This window comes from Mytilus californianus, unplaced genomic scaffold (genome assembly GCF_021869535.1).
Source record: "Mytilus californianus isolate M0D057914Y unplaced genomic scaffold, xbMytCali1.0.p SCAF_3, whole genome shotgun sequence".
Taxonomy (NCBI): Eukaryota; Metazoa; Mollusca; class Bivalvia; order Mytilida; family Mytilidae; genus Mytilus; species Mytilus californianus.
Genome location: NW_026262679.1, coordinates 72,614,864 through 72,630,374, shown reverse-complemented (window position 1 = coordinate 72,630,374; position 15,511 = coordinate 72,614,864). Strand labels below are relative to the sequence as shown.

Here is a 15,511-nt window from a genome sequence, read left to right as displayed (position 1 = left end):
TTAAGCATATGCTAAAATCATTAACTATGACCTTGATTCCGCGCCATAGTGCTATTTAACATTTTATCTTTAATCTACTTTTTTCCTAATAATTAAATTTTGTTCTAAAACACCCCCATTCACTAAAACAAACATTTATTCAATTTATTTTTTGTCGGCATTCGATGAATAGATATTAATTTCATAAAATGTAGGGTAGGCATTCCAGGAAGACACTGGTTGACTGTCATTTGGATTAAAATCAAACCTCTAAGCGCTCTCGTTTTCTGATATGTTGCGTGGGGCCCACGCGCGACATATAAAAAGATACCAAGTGAGAAGTGTGATTTTGATCAGACTGTTTGACTGTAGATAAGGAAGTAATACATATAAAATGGATGTAACTTGTTGATGAACTTTTGTTTTAACAAAATTGAATTTATTTTTGGCTTATTTCAACATAATTTATCAACATTTTCTTGTACTGCTGTTTAGAGTTTTTTTTAGATTATGTGATGACGATTTACTAAACAAATAGTATTGTTAATTACAAAATTGATAATAAATGAAAGAAGCGTTGCGGAACATTGACATATACAAAAAAAAAACAGGAAGTAAATACGACAGGAAAAAGTGACATTTGTTAATTAGCTTGTTAAATATAAGTTTGATTTTTGAACTTCTCTTTTTGGTTTATTTAACAGTGATCCAAAACACAAGTAGGAATAATAAATTGTGAAAGGGAGATTGATAAAATGAGCAAAGAGACTAATTCCTCAGAGAAAAATCCAAGGCCTCGATCGAGTCGAGTGTATTTTTTCTCTGAATTGCCGCAGATAGCAACATGTCATGAGTGTACAGTGCTTGTTCCTGTACCAAAGAAATCAAAAGTTCATCTTTTTAGGAGGAAGAAGTCAGAACTATCATTGCATTCCTTTGGTTCCTGTACTATTTTGTTATTGGAATCCGACGCACAGGAGGACGTAGTTAATTTCTCAGGAGATGAAAACCAGGTATATATTTAAGCAAAATGCACATTTGATTTGTCTCATATTAACCTGCATTCTTCAGATCTTTATTTATGGTGGACATACAGTTGATCTTATAATGTACATCTGCACCTGGATAAAAATATCAAGTTTATGTATAAGTTGTGATTGGATTTGAAATTATTTTCAGTAACTTTCAGTAACTGCTAGTACTCCGTGTCTTGTTTTTATGTTTGTTGTTTTGTGTGCATTGTTTCAATCCGTTGAATTAAGCAATTTCCTCTTGGATTTTAAAGTTTGTTCTGATGTCTTTTGTGCTTCGGACCAATCTGTTGCGCTATGCCATTTCCTATTGATTTGTTACAGTTTGTTCTTAATATGCTGTTAAACCACTGTCCAAGGTAAGGAGGAGGGTTGATCGCTCTCAAACATGCTTAATCCCGCCACATTCAAAATATTTTTTTCTACAATTAGATTTGACAAGAACCGAACGTCTATTTTCACAAAAAGCTAAAATGCATCCAAAAAGAAGGAAAATTAGGTAATTACATGCCGCAAATAAACGAAAAACCTAAAATGGCCAAGTTAAAATGTTAAAACAACTTTTCCAACTTGTTTTATTCATACCAAATAGGTCTTGAAGCATTATTATTATATAAAATAGATTGACTAGACTAGCTTAATTGATTTGAACATCTGCGCCAGTCTATATAGGGGGAGTTCAGTCTTAGTCCATAGTTTAGGGGGGTCCAAACACCATGGCTTAGTGAAAATGTTGAAAAAAAAACATCTTTTCCATAATGATTATTTACACCAAATATTAATTTGAATAATAAAACCACATCAAGTAATTTGAAATGCAATGACAGCTAGAAAATCTGATGGTTTTTTTTCTAGGAAAGGGTCCAAATATCATCCCTTCAGTAAAAAAAAATCTGAAAACATCTTTTCCAACATACATTTGTAGTTTAATAATATCAAGTTCTTATTAGGCGGAGGTAAATTTTTCAAGGTAAGGGGTCAAAATACTAAAGCTATGTGAATGTGTCAAAAATAATTTCTGACATGTTTAATTTATACCAAATAATTATTGGAACATTATGATAATATAAAGCAGTTTGAATAACTGTGGGGATTTGAAAATCTAAGATATTTGGGGACGTGCAGTTGTCCTTGATAGTGGATCAAAATACAGTGACTAAGTAATAATTACAATAATTCACAACAAGAACATAGTATAGCATTATAACTATTCAAAGTAGTTTGAATAGTTAGTTGAATATGAAATATAATATCCATTAGATGGGGGAAGGGGGGGGGGGGTTATTTTCTATGTTTTTTTTTTTGGGGGGGGGGGTCAAATACGAAGGCGAAGTGAAAATGTCAAAAAACATTCTTTCCAACATGTTTTATATGTAACACTCCCAAACGTGTTCATCCCCCCAAACGTGTCCGATACCCCCAAACGTGTCTTTTCCGACCAAACGTGTCCTTCAAATCATAAATCGCCCAAACGTGTCCGATTTCATATCCCCAAACGTGTCCGATAATTGTTATTCGCCAAAACGTGTCCAGATAAAAACGCCACAACGTCTCAAAACTCTTAGCGCCAATATAACTCTGTGAAGTCAAAAACGTTTACGGCAATTATATGGCGTGGGATACGATAAAAGACGTCGGGTTCGGTTTAATTCTTAAAAAATCAAAGTAGCTACCCAAAGAAATCTGGAGGAAAGTTAAGTAAGCCGTATAGACAAATGTCCAAGACATGCTACACTGTGCACAATGACTTCTGCTTTCAAAAAAATAGACACCAGGTTAAAAAAGAATCCCACAATAAAAAGTTACTTTTACTTGCAGCGGTTTTAATAATGTTTTATATAAAGTTCAGATAGAGGTATTTCACAATTAAAAATGTAATATATTTTATCTTGTAAATTTTCACGGTGCTTCACTGTTAATAAAGTGGAAATTTATTAGCATTAATTTGTTCAACGCCGGTTATTTTTTATTAAGTATGCAAGCTAAATTTGCAACACCTAATGAACTATTGAATGTTGATTGCTTAATGTCCAGTGGCAAATATGTCATGCGTATTTAAAAAAACATAAACATTGCAATTTATTAGTTTTGTACAGTTTTAATAATTGTTTACTAAGTGGATTCCATTGTACTAATATTCTTCGATGATACCTAAATGGCTATATAATGTATGAGGGTATTGTACGACCTGCTTCATGCAAAAGAGGTTTCTGTGCTTTTAAAATGGAGACTTTACGGTTTCAAATAAACCGGACACGTTTGGCCTTTTTTTTTAAAAATTAAATGGACACAATCGGGCGCTTATAAACAGAACACGTTTTTGCGCCCTTTAGCAACTAGACATGTTTTGCAGTTCAGCGACGTCATATGGACACGTTTGGGGGAATCGGACACGTTTGGGGGGATGGACACGTTTCTGAGTGTTACATATATATTACAAATACTTATTGGGCATTATCACTACACAAAGAAGGGGAAGTGGGTTTAGTTTCCATGGTGGTTCGTGGAGTCAAAATACCATGGCATAGTAAAAGTGTTTAAACAATTGTTCAACCATGTATTATCTTTCAAAATTACTCATCATTTACTATTTAAAGTAGTTTGAAAAGCTATGATGATCTGAAAATCTGACGTCATGAAGTGGGATGTTGTCAACTTTCAATGGTAGGGGTCAAAATACCATGGCTAAGTTAAAGAAATCAAACATCTTCTCGAAATTTTTTTTCAATGATACCAAACACTTATTGGAGCACTATTGCCATAGCTAGGTAAAATGTTAAAACATATTTTCAAATATGTTTTATTCATTTTAACTACTTTTAGGATAACTATACAAATAGATTGAATGAATATGATGAGTTGCAAATCATAGATCTTTAAGGAGTCAATAGTATGAAATTGACCCTCTTTGATATTTAAGGATTTGCGTTTGAACTACTAAAACTAGTAATAATGCTTCAAAGAAATTAAAAAACTTATATGTTCGCAAAAAATTTTGTAACATCTTTTCTTAGCCATGGTATTTTGAACGCCCTACCATGGAAAATTGAACATCCTATCTTAATAGGTCAAAATTTTAATTTATAATCGCATTAACAATACTTTAACTAATATAATTCTGCATTAACTGGTTTAAGGGAAAGATGACACCACTCTCCTATTAAGTAAACATTGTAATTGACAATATCGTTTCAACCTCTATAATTATAGTAATTATGTCTTTATCAGTATCTTGAAGAAAAAAATATCTGTCAGAAAAGATTTGAGATAAATATTCTTAATCGTGGTATTTTGAACCCCCTTTAGCTGTCAGAATTTCAAATTATCTAAGCATATAAGCTACATGATCTTATTATAATGTTTCATTAAGTACTTGAATGAAGAAATATGTTTAAACAGATTTATAACACGTATCCTTGGTCATAGTATAATACCATTCACTCAAACAACCACAGGCACTTGTTTCTATCCATGGGAAGATCCACTATCAACGTATATTTGATAGTGGATCTTCCCATGGATAGAAACAAGTGCCTGTGAAAGCAAGATCTACATCTATTCAATTAATTATGTTGGAATTCGAGGAAAACATATTTTATAAAATGTAGTCGATCCAAGAAGATACCGCTCCTCTTATACTTCAAAATTCTTATTTACAAAAACATAATACTTTAGTTATAATGCTGCAGTAAGTATCATGATAGAAAATAAAACATTTTTTGGAAAAAAAAATTATGATTATTTTTTTTTAGCCATGGTATTATGACCCTCACCATGGAAATTCGAACGCCCTACCCTAAAAGATGTCTATATTTCTATGAATAATAACGTTTAACGTTTTAACGTACTTAGTCTGGTTGTATATTCTTTCAACCTGTATAATGAAACTATGTGAACGTTTTAGGCAATGACCATTCATATTTTGTTGGTCGGAGGGAGGGCATGTTTTTCTGTCATAAAAGCTACACATACTGATCCTACATTCTGTAGTTTTTTTTTAGTTAATATATAGATACAAGTCTAAGAGTTTTTATTACACCAATAACTTTGTTACATCTTGATGGATTTTTACAAAACTTAGACAGATGCTTCTTCGTGATCAAAAGACAGTATCCAGAGCAAAACTGAAAATATCTTATTCTTTTTTCTCCGTATTTTAGTAACAAATGGACGTAGTTTTTTTACAGTCAACATTAAGATACTGTCTGGCGTTTTAAAAGTTTTTAGACATTAATAAGTTTGTCAAACCTTGATAGAATTTATATGAATTTTCTATGAGAGATAACATATGAAGCAAAATTTTGAAAATATATATTGTTTTCAGCTTTATGTAAACTGATATATGGCCTTAGTTTTTTGCCGTTAACATTTTACGGATGTACATACAGTCCAGGGTTAGATTTTTTAGATATAAAAAAACTTTGTTGAACCCCTTCATGGAATGTTACGAAACATAAACATAAGCATTTACATGACCAAGAAATAACCTATGAACATTTTGTTTTTATCATTTGTCATTATATCATCTATATTTCTTATAAATGGACTTAGTTTTTGGCAGTCAAATTAAAATTTACACTGACAGCAGCAATCACAGGCAAGAAACAGAATCCTTGACAAATTTTGCTTAAAAAATAAATTGTATGATTCTTAATTTCTTGAAAAAAATATGTGATTTGTTTCAGAAGGGAAGTGAACAAAAAATTTGTTTCCTTTTCTTGTTCCTGTTTGATTTTGATTAAAATCTTATTGAATTTTTTTACTAACTGTATTGGAGGACGACAATAAATGACATTCTTATGCTGCAAGACACGACTCGGCTGATTGAAGAATATTGAGCCCTATAGCAAAATATATTCATTTACAAATTATAAATAGACGTTTAACCACAATCCCTTAGTTACCAGTGTTTAATTTCTGTAAATGCGTTGAATCCATTCTTTGATTTAACTACTTTAATTTGTTAAATTTATATATTTGTATTACTAACGAAATGGAATGAATAGTTTTAAAGTACAACATTGAAACTTTATTGATAAATGGTTATTAATAGGGACCCACATTAAGGATACGAGAGCCTTATAGTTTTCACTTTGTATATCAGTCGGTCTGCCTGTCTGTCCGTCTGCGGGTCACATTTTTTGTGGAGATAATCTAGAAAATCTTAAAAGAATTTACCATAATGATAATCATTAAGTGTAGTTGTGCACTGGAATTTTAAAAATGGATGCTATCGCAATGTAAAATTGACACCCCTGTTTATGCTTTCATGGTTATTCTAACTTAAATAGCTTTCTATATTTTCTAGCAAATAAAAGGAAGTCATTGTTGGATAACAAGTCAAAAAGACATAGGCCTGAAAGATAGATTTCCTTACAGACAACACGAAGCGCCTTTGTTATCTTAGAAACAGTGTTGCAAAATCATTTCCCATAACATGTTAATTATCAGTTTGTTATTCATTAGGAATAATTATTTGAGCATTATAGCTATCTTAAGGCATCGAGCATTCATCTTTTGTGGGGAGATTAAAAAAAAAGAAATTGCTTGATTGCAATTTTGTTTTGGAAAAAAAAATTGTTTCAGAAGTGAAGTTAAAAAAAAGAAGTTTGTGTCCATTGAAAATAAGGAAAAAATAGATAAAGAACTCGCAATTTTTCGTTATATATATATTTCTTTACAAAATATTGAAATTTTCATGACGCCCGTATCTTGGCGCCTTCTGTAATTTTACTCTTCTATTTTGATTAGTGGTAGCAAAAACAGAAACACAACTATATTAGAAAAGGAAACTGAATTAAAAAAAATAAATAGACACATTTTTTTATTATATTTCAGACTCCATTGATGACCATATATCTGAATCGACTCATTGACAAATCATTGGAACACATTGTAGAAAAGTCTAAAGTTTGGCAAGAGTTCCATTTGAATGACCAGGGTAGAAAAAGATCATTTGTATTACAGTTCCCGAAAGGACCGGAGTTTGATAAGTTTTATCCGAAACTTCAGAATGTGATCAATACTCTGAATGTTTGTAGAGAAAGCAAAGCAAAAATGAATAAAAGTAAGTACTTAAAAAAAATCATTCATACAGCAACCATGACCTATCGAATTAAAACCCTATGGATAGAAGAATATTTATAATGGACAGGTATGGACATATTTTTGGTGGATACCTCTTATAGTTATTTCCTGACAGGGATTTATATCTAAGAGTTATACAATAGAGAAGATATCTTGCATGGATTTATCCTTAAAATTTTGACACAAGTAAGTCAATGTTGATATGTGCACTCAAAATATGCCAAGAAAAGTATTGGTCATCCAACAGCAATTGTGACAAAAATTTGGACAGTGTGTGTATACAAAAAAAAGTCATAGTATCATGCAATAGCTGGATGCATCAGAACGTTATAATATTTAACTACGATATTGATAGTTCAAGGGTTAAAATCTTGAAAGTAAAATGTCAAAATATACCTCTGCAAATTTACCTAAAAATGTGACGTAGGTAATACTTAAGTGTCCAATGGAATGATATGTTTTTCATTTATCTACATTTCCGGATGACGGCCATTGATCGAAGTTATTTGTTGTCATCAGATATGTCTTTACTCGGATTTACACTTGTTGGCGATTTTTGGCATCACACTAGCGGTTGAACAAAATGAACATTGCTGTTAAGTGAAATATTGATGAAAATTTAAAGTATTTCCAATTTATAAAATCAACGACTTTAATTTCGTAAATACAAACGACTGGCAAAGGAGGTACACTTTATAAGGGTCTTTCAACCCAAATGTAAACGGATCTACGTACCGCATAGACTTTATATCCCCTTACTATTATTGTAAACCAACAGCAGTGTCGTCAAGGAGAGTGTTAATTCATCATCCGTAAAGTAGGTAAATGCTATGCGGTATGTGTTTTTCTCATTGTGGAAGAACGTTCATTGACATATAGTTGCTAACTTCTACGTTATTTGGACTCTGGTGGAGAGTTGTCTCATTGGAAATCATACCACGTCTTTCCATTTTTTTAATTTTATAAAGGACACAAAAACGCTTGTGTCATTATTTTAATGAACTTTTTTAATTACTTAAAGTGAAATGTAGTCTTTGCGAATGATAAATCATGCGCACGGTATTAATTGAATTTTGTTATAAATATATAAATAGGAAAAAAAAATTAAGACTGAAATGCACTAAACATTTGTTAAATGAACAAGACTTAAAATTTTGCACGCCTTACGCTCGTTTCGTCTACAATAGTCTTTTCATTGACGCTCGAATAAAAAAAGATGAAAAGGCTAGATTAATTACGAAGTCAAAGAGCATTTTTTAAGGACCCAAAAGTCCCTAAAGGCTTTGCCAAATACAGGAAAAGTATATATTCCAGGGGCAGAAAATTCCAAATATTTTGAAAAAATCCAAGTTTTGTAAACAGTTGATTTTTAATCTTATGGTGATGGTTGCATGCAACCTTGACTTGATAGGATTTTATGTTTTAAATCTATGTTTTGATTCAGTATTTGGGTACGGATGCATGACCTTTATAAAGTGTTATCTGGAAAAACGATTTGTGTCACTTCCACGTATCCTTGGATCGGAATACTATTCTTATTAAGAACTATATTAAGATACCCATGAATGGAAAGGACGTTGGTGTTGATTATGACGAAAGCTGTCTTCCTTTTTAGGTTGAAACAATTAGAAATATCACAAATCTATAAACGGAGAAGGAAACAATACTATCAATTATCCTTTTAATACAATAAACACCTACTCGTCATGAAACAGGTTATTGAATTTGTTTTCAAATAAATTTTGTTTAGTGATATTTTTTTTGATTATCTTTGGTTTCAGGTAGTATTTCTCAACATACACATTTATACTGATAATCATTGAGATACAAGACTGATGAAGCTAATTTGTCAATTTGTTTTATCGCATTGTAAATATTTTTGATATTTACATACTAAATATAGTGTTAAAATTATATTGTTAGACGATCTCTCTCTCTCTCTCTTTTCATTTAGAAACTCGAATGATCCATAATAACACTGATTTTGCGCATGTGGACAAGTGTCTGTGAAACCGCAACATATTAAAATATACAAACATACCTATATGACCGAAACAATTATCAGTTATTGCCCTTAAATGACGATTTTTTTTACTACTTTTGAGTGTTTTCTTACTTGTTATAAAATGATAATTTTTTACTAATCATTTAGTTTTTGCCTATATTATCTTGAAAACTATAAAAGATAGGTAGAAACAGTAAAAGCATAAATTATCAGCTTTACAAGAATGTCAATATGACCGAAACTGTTGGATGACTCCTAATAGGAGTAATTGTCCTTATAACACGATTATTGACTAGTTTGTGTGTTCCTATATATTGACAGGTGAGCGAATTATGCTCTTAGGAGCCTCTTGCTTGACATTTTGTCCACTTTGATTGATAGTGAAAAGATCATGAAGAATGGGTTTAAAAAAATTTAAGAAACTTGCCGTCATTAAACATTCTTTTCGACTTTATCAATAAAATTAGTTTTCAAGTATAGATTATAAATAAAAAAAAGGTTCTCAATGCGATTTTGACATTTTAAGCAGTCGGTAAACCTTTGAATAGTGTACAATTGTGATCTTGTTCTGTATGAAATAAGCCGCCAAGACTACTGTAGTGCATAAGCGAATCAAAATATTTGAGATTACAAAGACACTTGGCCTGAGTATACAGTGATTGTTATGAATGGCCTTACTGTTTGTATAGTGTAAAAAGTGGAATCGGAATGAATGATGGCTCACAAAATAATTTCGGGACATGCACCTACAAGGGCTACATTTCAATCTCAGTTATCTAAAATCATTGAACGTTAGTTATGCTTTATTGAAATAACAAAATTCTTCTTGAATAAGATCTACTAAGTAGGAGAAACTATAACGAACTTTTATGTATATCCATTCCAATACTTAAAAAGAGCTTCCAACAACTGATTTGAATTAAATGATCTAAAGTAACAAATTGCATTTATGGATTTAGTGCTTTAAAATCAAAAATACATTTGCTGACATGATGCATTGATTTTTATTTTTTCTATTTCAGAATATATTTTAGTAGGATTTAAACACAAAGAACCGGATGAATTTATTCAGACAATAAAAGGAAAAAGCTCATCAGAAAGTGGAATCAGTGATAATTCATGTTCTTCAGATACTCTCGTGCACAGGCCATATAACCCTCCTCCTCATGTAACAAGAGTTACTGGTTTAGATCAAGCACTGGAAAAAAGTAAGAGTACGCAATCAGTAAAGTCAGATGTAAAGATTCGAGAAGGCAAATACTACAAAGAAAGACATGGTCCAAAATCAGCACCTCAATCATGTGAGTTACTTCAAACAGTCGATGATCCAGCTTGGACAGTAGATTTCAGATCAAATATAAAGACCCCTGAGGAAAAATACAACAAAGAAAGAAATGGTTCATTATCTTCACCTCAGTCATGTGAGCTTTTTCTTCAAACAGCTGATGATCCGGCTTGGATAGTAGATATCGAATTAGAAATTGGTGACAGAGAAACAATGATAGGGGACAAACAAACTCTCAAAGTTCTGTCTGATCAGCATGAAAACCTGGAGAAAACTTTAAGAATTACAGAAATAGATACAAATACTGAAAATAGTGAAAATGTTGACAAACAAATTGTCAAAGTTCTGTCTGATCAGCATGAAAACCTGGAGAAAACTTTAAGAATTACAGACATAGACACAAATACTGAAAATAGTGAAAATGTTGACATGAATAACGATGCTAAAAATATTGTTTTTAGTGAAGGTTTCAATATATCAGATACTGATTTTGAGTGCACTGGTAAGACAAATTCAAACATTGCAGATGATAACAACCTTTTACCTGTTTGTGCAGAAAATCTTACAATGAAAGCAAAACAAGATCAAAACCAGTCGAAACATTATACTCAATTGCTGCATGCAGCCATTAATGATGGTGATCAGGAGAAAGCTCGTCAGTATGCAGACATTTTGGCAGCCAGTCATGTTAAAGGAACTGTGTTACTTAATGATGAAACAAATGAGCAGGACATCAAGTAAGAACCGGAATACATACTCTAATTAAAGATGTGTATTACAGTAAAATTTAGTTATATTGCATGTTATTTCAGAGTTTACATATGTTATCCAGTGAAAGGGACAATGGATTACTACTCAGTGAGATTCTACCAAATGTGTGGCAATTGAACAATACATATTGTATTCCTATAAAAGTAAGGCTATGTTGTATTATTGCCAATGAGATAACTATCCTCAAAAAATCAAATGACATAGATATAAGTAGCTATATGCCCCCTTAAGGCTTTCAACAATGAGCAAAATCAATACTGTAAAAACAGTTATAAGAGGCGTAAATAACAAAATGTGAATATGGCAGTGTTAAAACATGTATATGAGACCCCCACTTATTCGGACAGTGTTGTTATAACACTGCATAACAACAAACTGAAAAATCAGTTGTAAATGGGTAGAATGATCAGAATGGCACAAAGGAAGAAAAACAACCAACATAAAGACAAGACATCAGGTACCGATCTGAGAGTACTTGCAGTTACTGAAAGCTAGTTCATAGCCAATTACAATAAAACTGTATTATGGTAATTGTTGATGAATTATTGTTGTACATGTAGTTTGTATACTAGTTTTTCTCTGTTAGTCAATTCTTCCATTTGTCCTTAACCCTTTCTGTTGCTTTTCTCGTCAATTACTTAAAGAGCTTCTAGATATTTGGAACCGACCTTCGTATAATTATTGGTAAGCTTTACTGTCTTGCACATGTTCAAATCCATAATTTATCACTCTCTGTTTTCCCATTGTGTATCATTGGAAATTGGGTACCAACATTTTGAAGTCAGCAAGTACCGAACAAAACAAAAAAGTTTAATACTACACAATTGTGCTACGTCTTCCGTAGATAAAGCAGGCTATATGTTTTCCCGATGACTTTCAAGAATATAATAGTGTGACTCCATATTTCCTGAAATTCTCCAACAAAAGAAGATGTCTTCGAAAGGATATTGGCGAAAAAATATGAAACCAAGTGTATAGCTATTTGTTGTACTAAACAAATTATCAGGACAGTAATTTGCTTTCCCAAATGCATGACGTATTGTTAGTAATATAGATTTCAATATGATGCCAAGTACTTTAGCCACATGAAGGAGAGGGCCGACGCAACAGCCAAGTTTCGAGATGAGATCATGGCTGCTGCTGTCATCCCCATTATATCATTCCACAAGAAGTTAAATTTGGCTATATCTAGCTAGACCGACTCTGAGGCCAAGTAATTTTCCAAATTTTTGCAATAAATTTATATATAAAATGTATTGCCAAAATTATTGACCAAATAACAATTTACTTATAAAGTTTATTTCTATCCCATTAAAACATATACTGTGTAACGATTCTCTCTTTTCAGCTTTAAGAAGAATATTACCCCAATTCTTGTGTTTGACTCACAGACCTCTGCATCATCATTTAGACAGGAAGCCACACCCCAGCCTGTGATCAGTACTCATATGTCGCAGGAAGTTAGCGATGGCAGCATGACGAGTTACAAGTTTGATAGGAGTCATAACAGTACTCTCAACCCTGAAAACCGCTTGCAGTTCCCGCAGCAGTATTTTCAGGAACAGCGCGCTAGAAGCATGCCAGAAATAAGGTAAATAAGCTATCTGTATATAAAATGTAATTTTTTAAATTATGACATTTAATTTTTTTTTCAATTATAAATTATCATTTCCAGAATTATAAAATGTAATATTTTTTTAACTTTATTTATTTATTTATTAATGTCATTTTTACTTAATGCTGTGTTAACTTTTTTTTCTAATTTTAAAATAGCATGCAGTCGCAGCAGTATGATGGTTATGGTGTCGCATATCACGGAGGCTACTCTGGATCCGCCAAAATTCATACCCTTGTGCAACCTGTGTCTGGTGATTGACGTGATAGTACTACACCTCATAAAGATGTTTTCAATTTTCAAATTGATTTATTAAAATTTTGAATTTCAACTTGTCGCATCTCAATAAGAAATATAATTTTAAACTTCTGGCTGAAATGATGTTTTCATATTGCAGCAAACTTGCAAAATGTATAAGTTATGTCTCCAAACTGTATAATTATTACAGAAAACCTGTAAGATTTGAAATACACTGTATAAATACATGTATTACTTTTTCATTTTTGAACTTGACAACTTGTTGATCATAATAAACATTGTTCATGGTTAGAAATACATTGTGTTCTCAGAAAATTTAATTTGCTTGTTATTGTATGTATTTTTAACTTTTAAATTTTATTAAATGTTATCAAATTTCAAGTTAACTTTTTGGCAAACGAGTGGCTTCAAATTATAAAGTAGTCCCAAATAGGAGTTTGGGAATGAATCCCCCTTTCCAATAATAGAGTTATTCAGGATATCCAGGGTTAGAACAAGTATCTTCTATGTCTCCCGGGTCGCAGTGCTTTTCTGTTAAAGTAATAATTGGTAAACTAATTCTTCTTCTACCATTTCCATGAGAACAACCTGCTGCAGAAGTCACAGCCTTTAAATAGCTTTCAAGGTGAACCGGTCTAAGTACTGTCCAAAAAGGACACAGACGCACATGTTATACTCCAGATGTAAGCAGCTCAGCCGAATTCGGAAATATACGCATCTGAAATCCTAGTACTGTTGTCATATTTTGTATGATCGAGACACTTCGGAACTCAGTTCTACAGCAGACTGCTGTACTGCATTGCAAACAGCTTTGTCTAGGCTAGGTCGTATCGTGTTCGGTTCTTCCGGACTCTGACGTAGGTATAGTTGTCAAATTATCCATTAAATACGGGACTGTTCCAGAACGGATTCTACAAAGATTGTACACATCCGCTAGCTCTAGAAGCAATCTGGACTAAACCGGCAATGACAAATTTCTCCAGATTATGCCCATTCCACAGGCTATCGTCCAGGCAGCTTCCAGACAACACAGGACATTGTTACGATATAGCATAATATGTCAAGACATAGTCACGATCATTAACGATTGTAATCCGACTAGACAAAATCGGTTGAGGGTCCCGAGTGTCACTTACTGTCTGAAGTACTTGGCCTACCTCTACGGACCATTTCCGATCCGTAGGACTCTGTTACAAGCGTATACGACTGCGTTCAGACAATGATACAACATGCAATATCTTTGAAGATATATTTAGTAATCTTTTATATTTTTTGTGTCGCAGCACTGTGTTAAATGGGAGATATAATCGACAATGCTTGAACACGGCATTAGACATAGATATTAGATCAAAACTGTTCATTAAAAAATAAAATTAACTTAATTTAATATTAAAACGTATGCATCGTAAAGCAGAAATGTCTGAAACACGGAAACTCTTTACAACAACTCTAATCTAATGTCACCTGGACTATTCCTGTTCCTGGTATGCCGGAGTATCACAGGCTCAAAAACCAAACTTATAACAGAATAAAACTATAAGATCTATTTTGAAAAAAATAGTCAAAGGTCTAATGTTCGCCAACCAGAACTATCAAGTGTTGGCTCTTTAAATATTGAAAATTAAGTGAAGCAGTTAAGATAATGGCACCCATTTAAGATCTACAACAAGTGTCTCGCATATTTAAAAGGCAATTTAAGAAAATTCGACAAACACCTGGATTGTTCGCTAGATTAAAGCCAATTAAATTGTGTTGTTCCCAAAGTTAAAAGAGTGGACTCTACATCTTTTTCCTTTAATGCTATTAAAGATTTGGATGCGCTTCCAAATGATGTAAAATCAATATATGACTACACGCATTCAAAATTACAGTAAAACATATATGAAAAAAACAAATTAAATGTAATATGAATAATAATTTGTCATTAATATTAATTCAATTGATGCCATGCTTTCTCAAGGACTCAACTGAAAATAAGTGGAACGCTTTCATGTCCAAATGATGCAATGATTGTTATGTCATGTATGATGTACAAACATTTTCAACTATTGTTTTTGAATTTAAAATTTGCTTAGTGTTTATTAAATGTTTGAGTACTTTAATAAAAGTAGAACTAGTTCTATAATGTATGAGAACATTAATGTGTTATTCGTGTTAATGGAGCAGGGAACACGGATTTTACCCAACCTCAGGGGGCTAGTTGTTTGTTGAATATTGTTGTAAGCAGTACATTTTTATTTGTGGAAATTAATTTAACTCATCTACATCCCCAGCTGCACCTACAATTTTAATTATTATTTGAATTTATTTAAACGGTTACTCATAGAATATATTTGTTTGTATTTCTAACTGAATCATAGGGAAACTATTGTACCCCAATTCATTAATACTCTTATGAATTATCAAGGCTTTGTTTGAATTAAGGGTGCTAGTTTAAATTAGTTTTTTGTACCTCCTGGCATCTACCGCAGTTATTCTCA

At 32.2% G+C, this 15,511-nt stretch overlaps 1 protein-coding gene across 1 annotated transcript; it reads left to right on the top strand.

The window, feature by feature from the left end:
- The first annotated feature begins 362 nt into the window (after positions 1-362).
- On the top strand, positions 363-14,095 carry LOC127735034 (uncharacterized). The gene is made up of 5 exons (XM_052245120.1): positions 363-992; positions 6,849-7,077; positions 10,125-11,124; positions 12,507-12,749; positions 12,932-14,095. The coding sequence occupies exons 1-5, from the start codon at positions 735-737 to the stop codon at positions 13,032-13,034; spliced, it is 1,833 nt and encodes a 610-aa protein (XP_052101080.1). The 5' UTR covers positions 363-734; the 3' UTR covers positions 13,035-14,095.
- Positions 14,096-15,511: the final 1,416 nt, after the last annotated feature.

Bases quoted from the DNA above. Each gene is read 5' to 3' on its own strand.
- LOC127735034 (XM_052245120.1), top strand. From the start codon at position 735: ATGAGCAAAGAGACTAATTCCTCAGAGAAAAATCCAAGGCCTCGATCG. The intron at 993-6,848 runs GTATATATTTAA...ATTATATTTCAG, and splicing joins TCTCAGGAGATGAAAACCAG to ACTCCATTGATGACCATATA. The intron at 11,125-12,506 runs GTAAGAACCGGA...CTCTCTTTTCAG, and splicing joins ACAAATGAGCAGGACATCAA to CTTTAAGAAGAATATTACCC.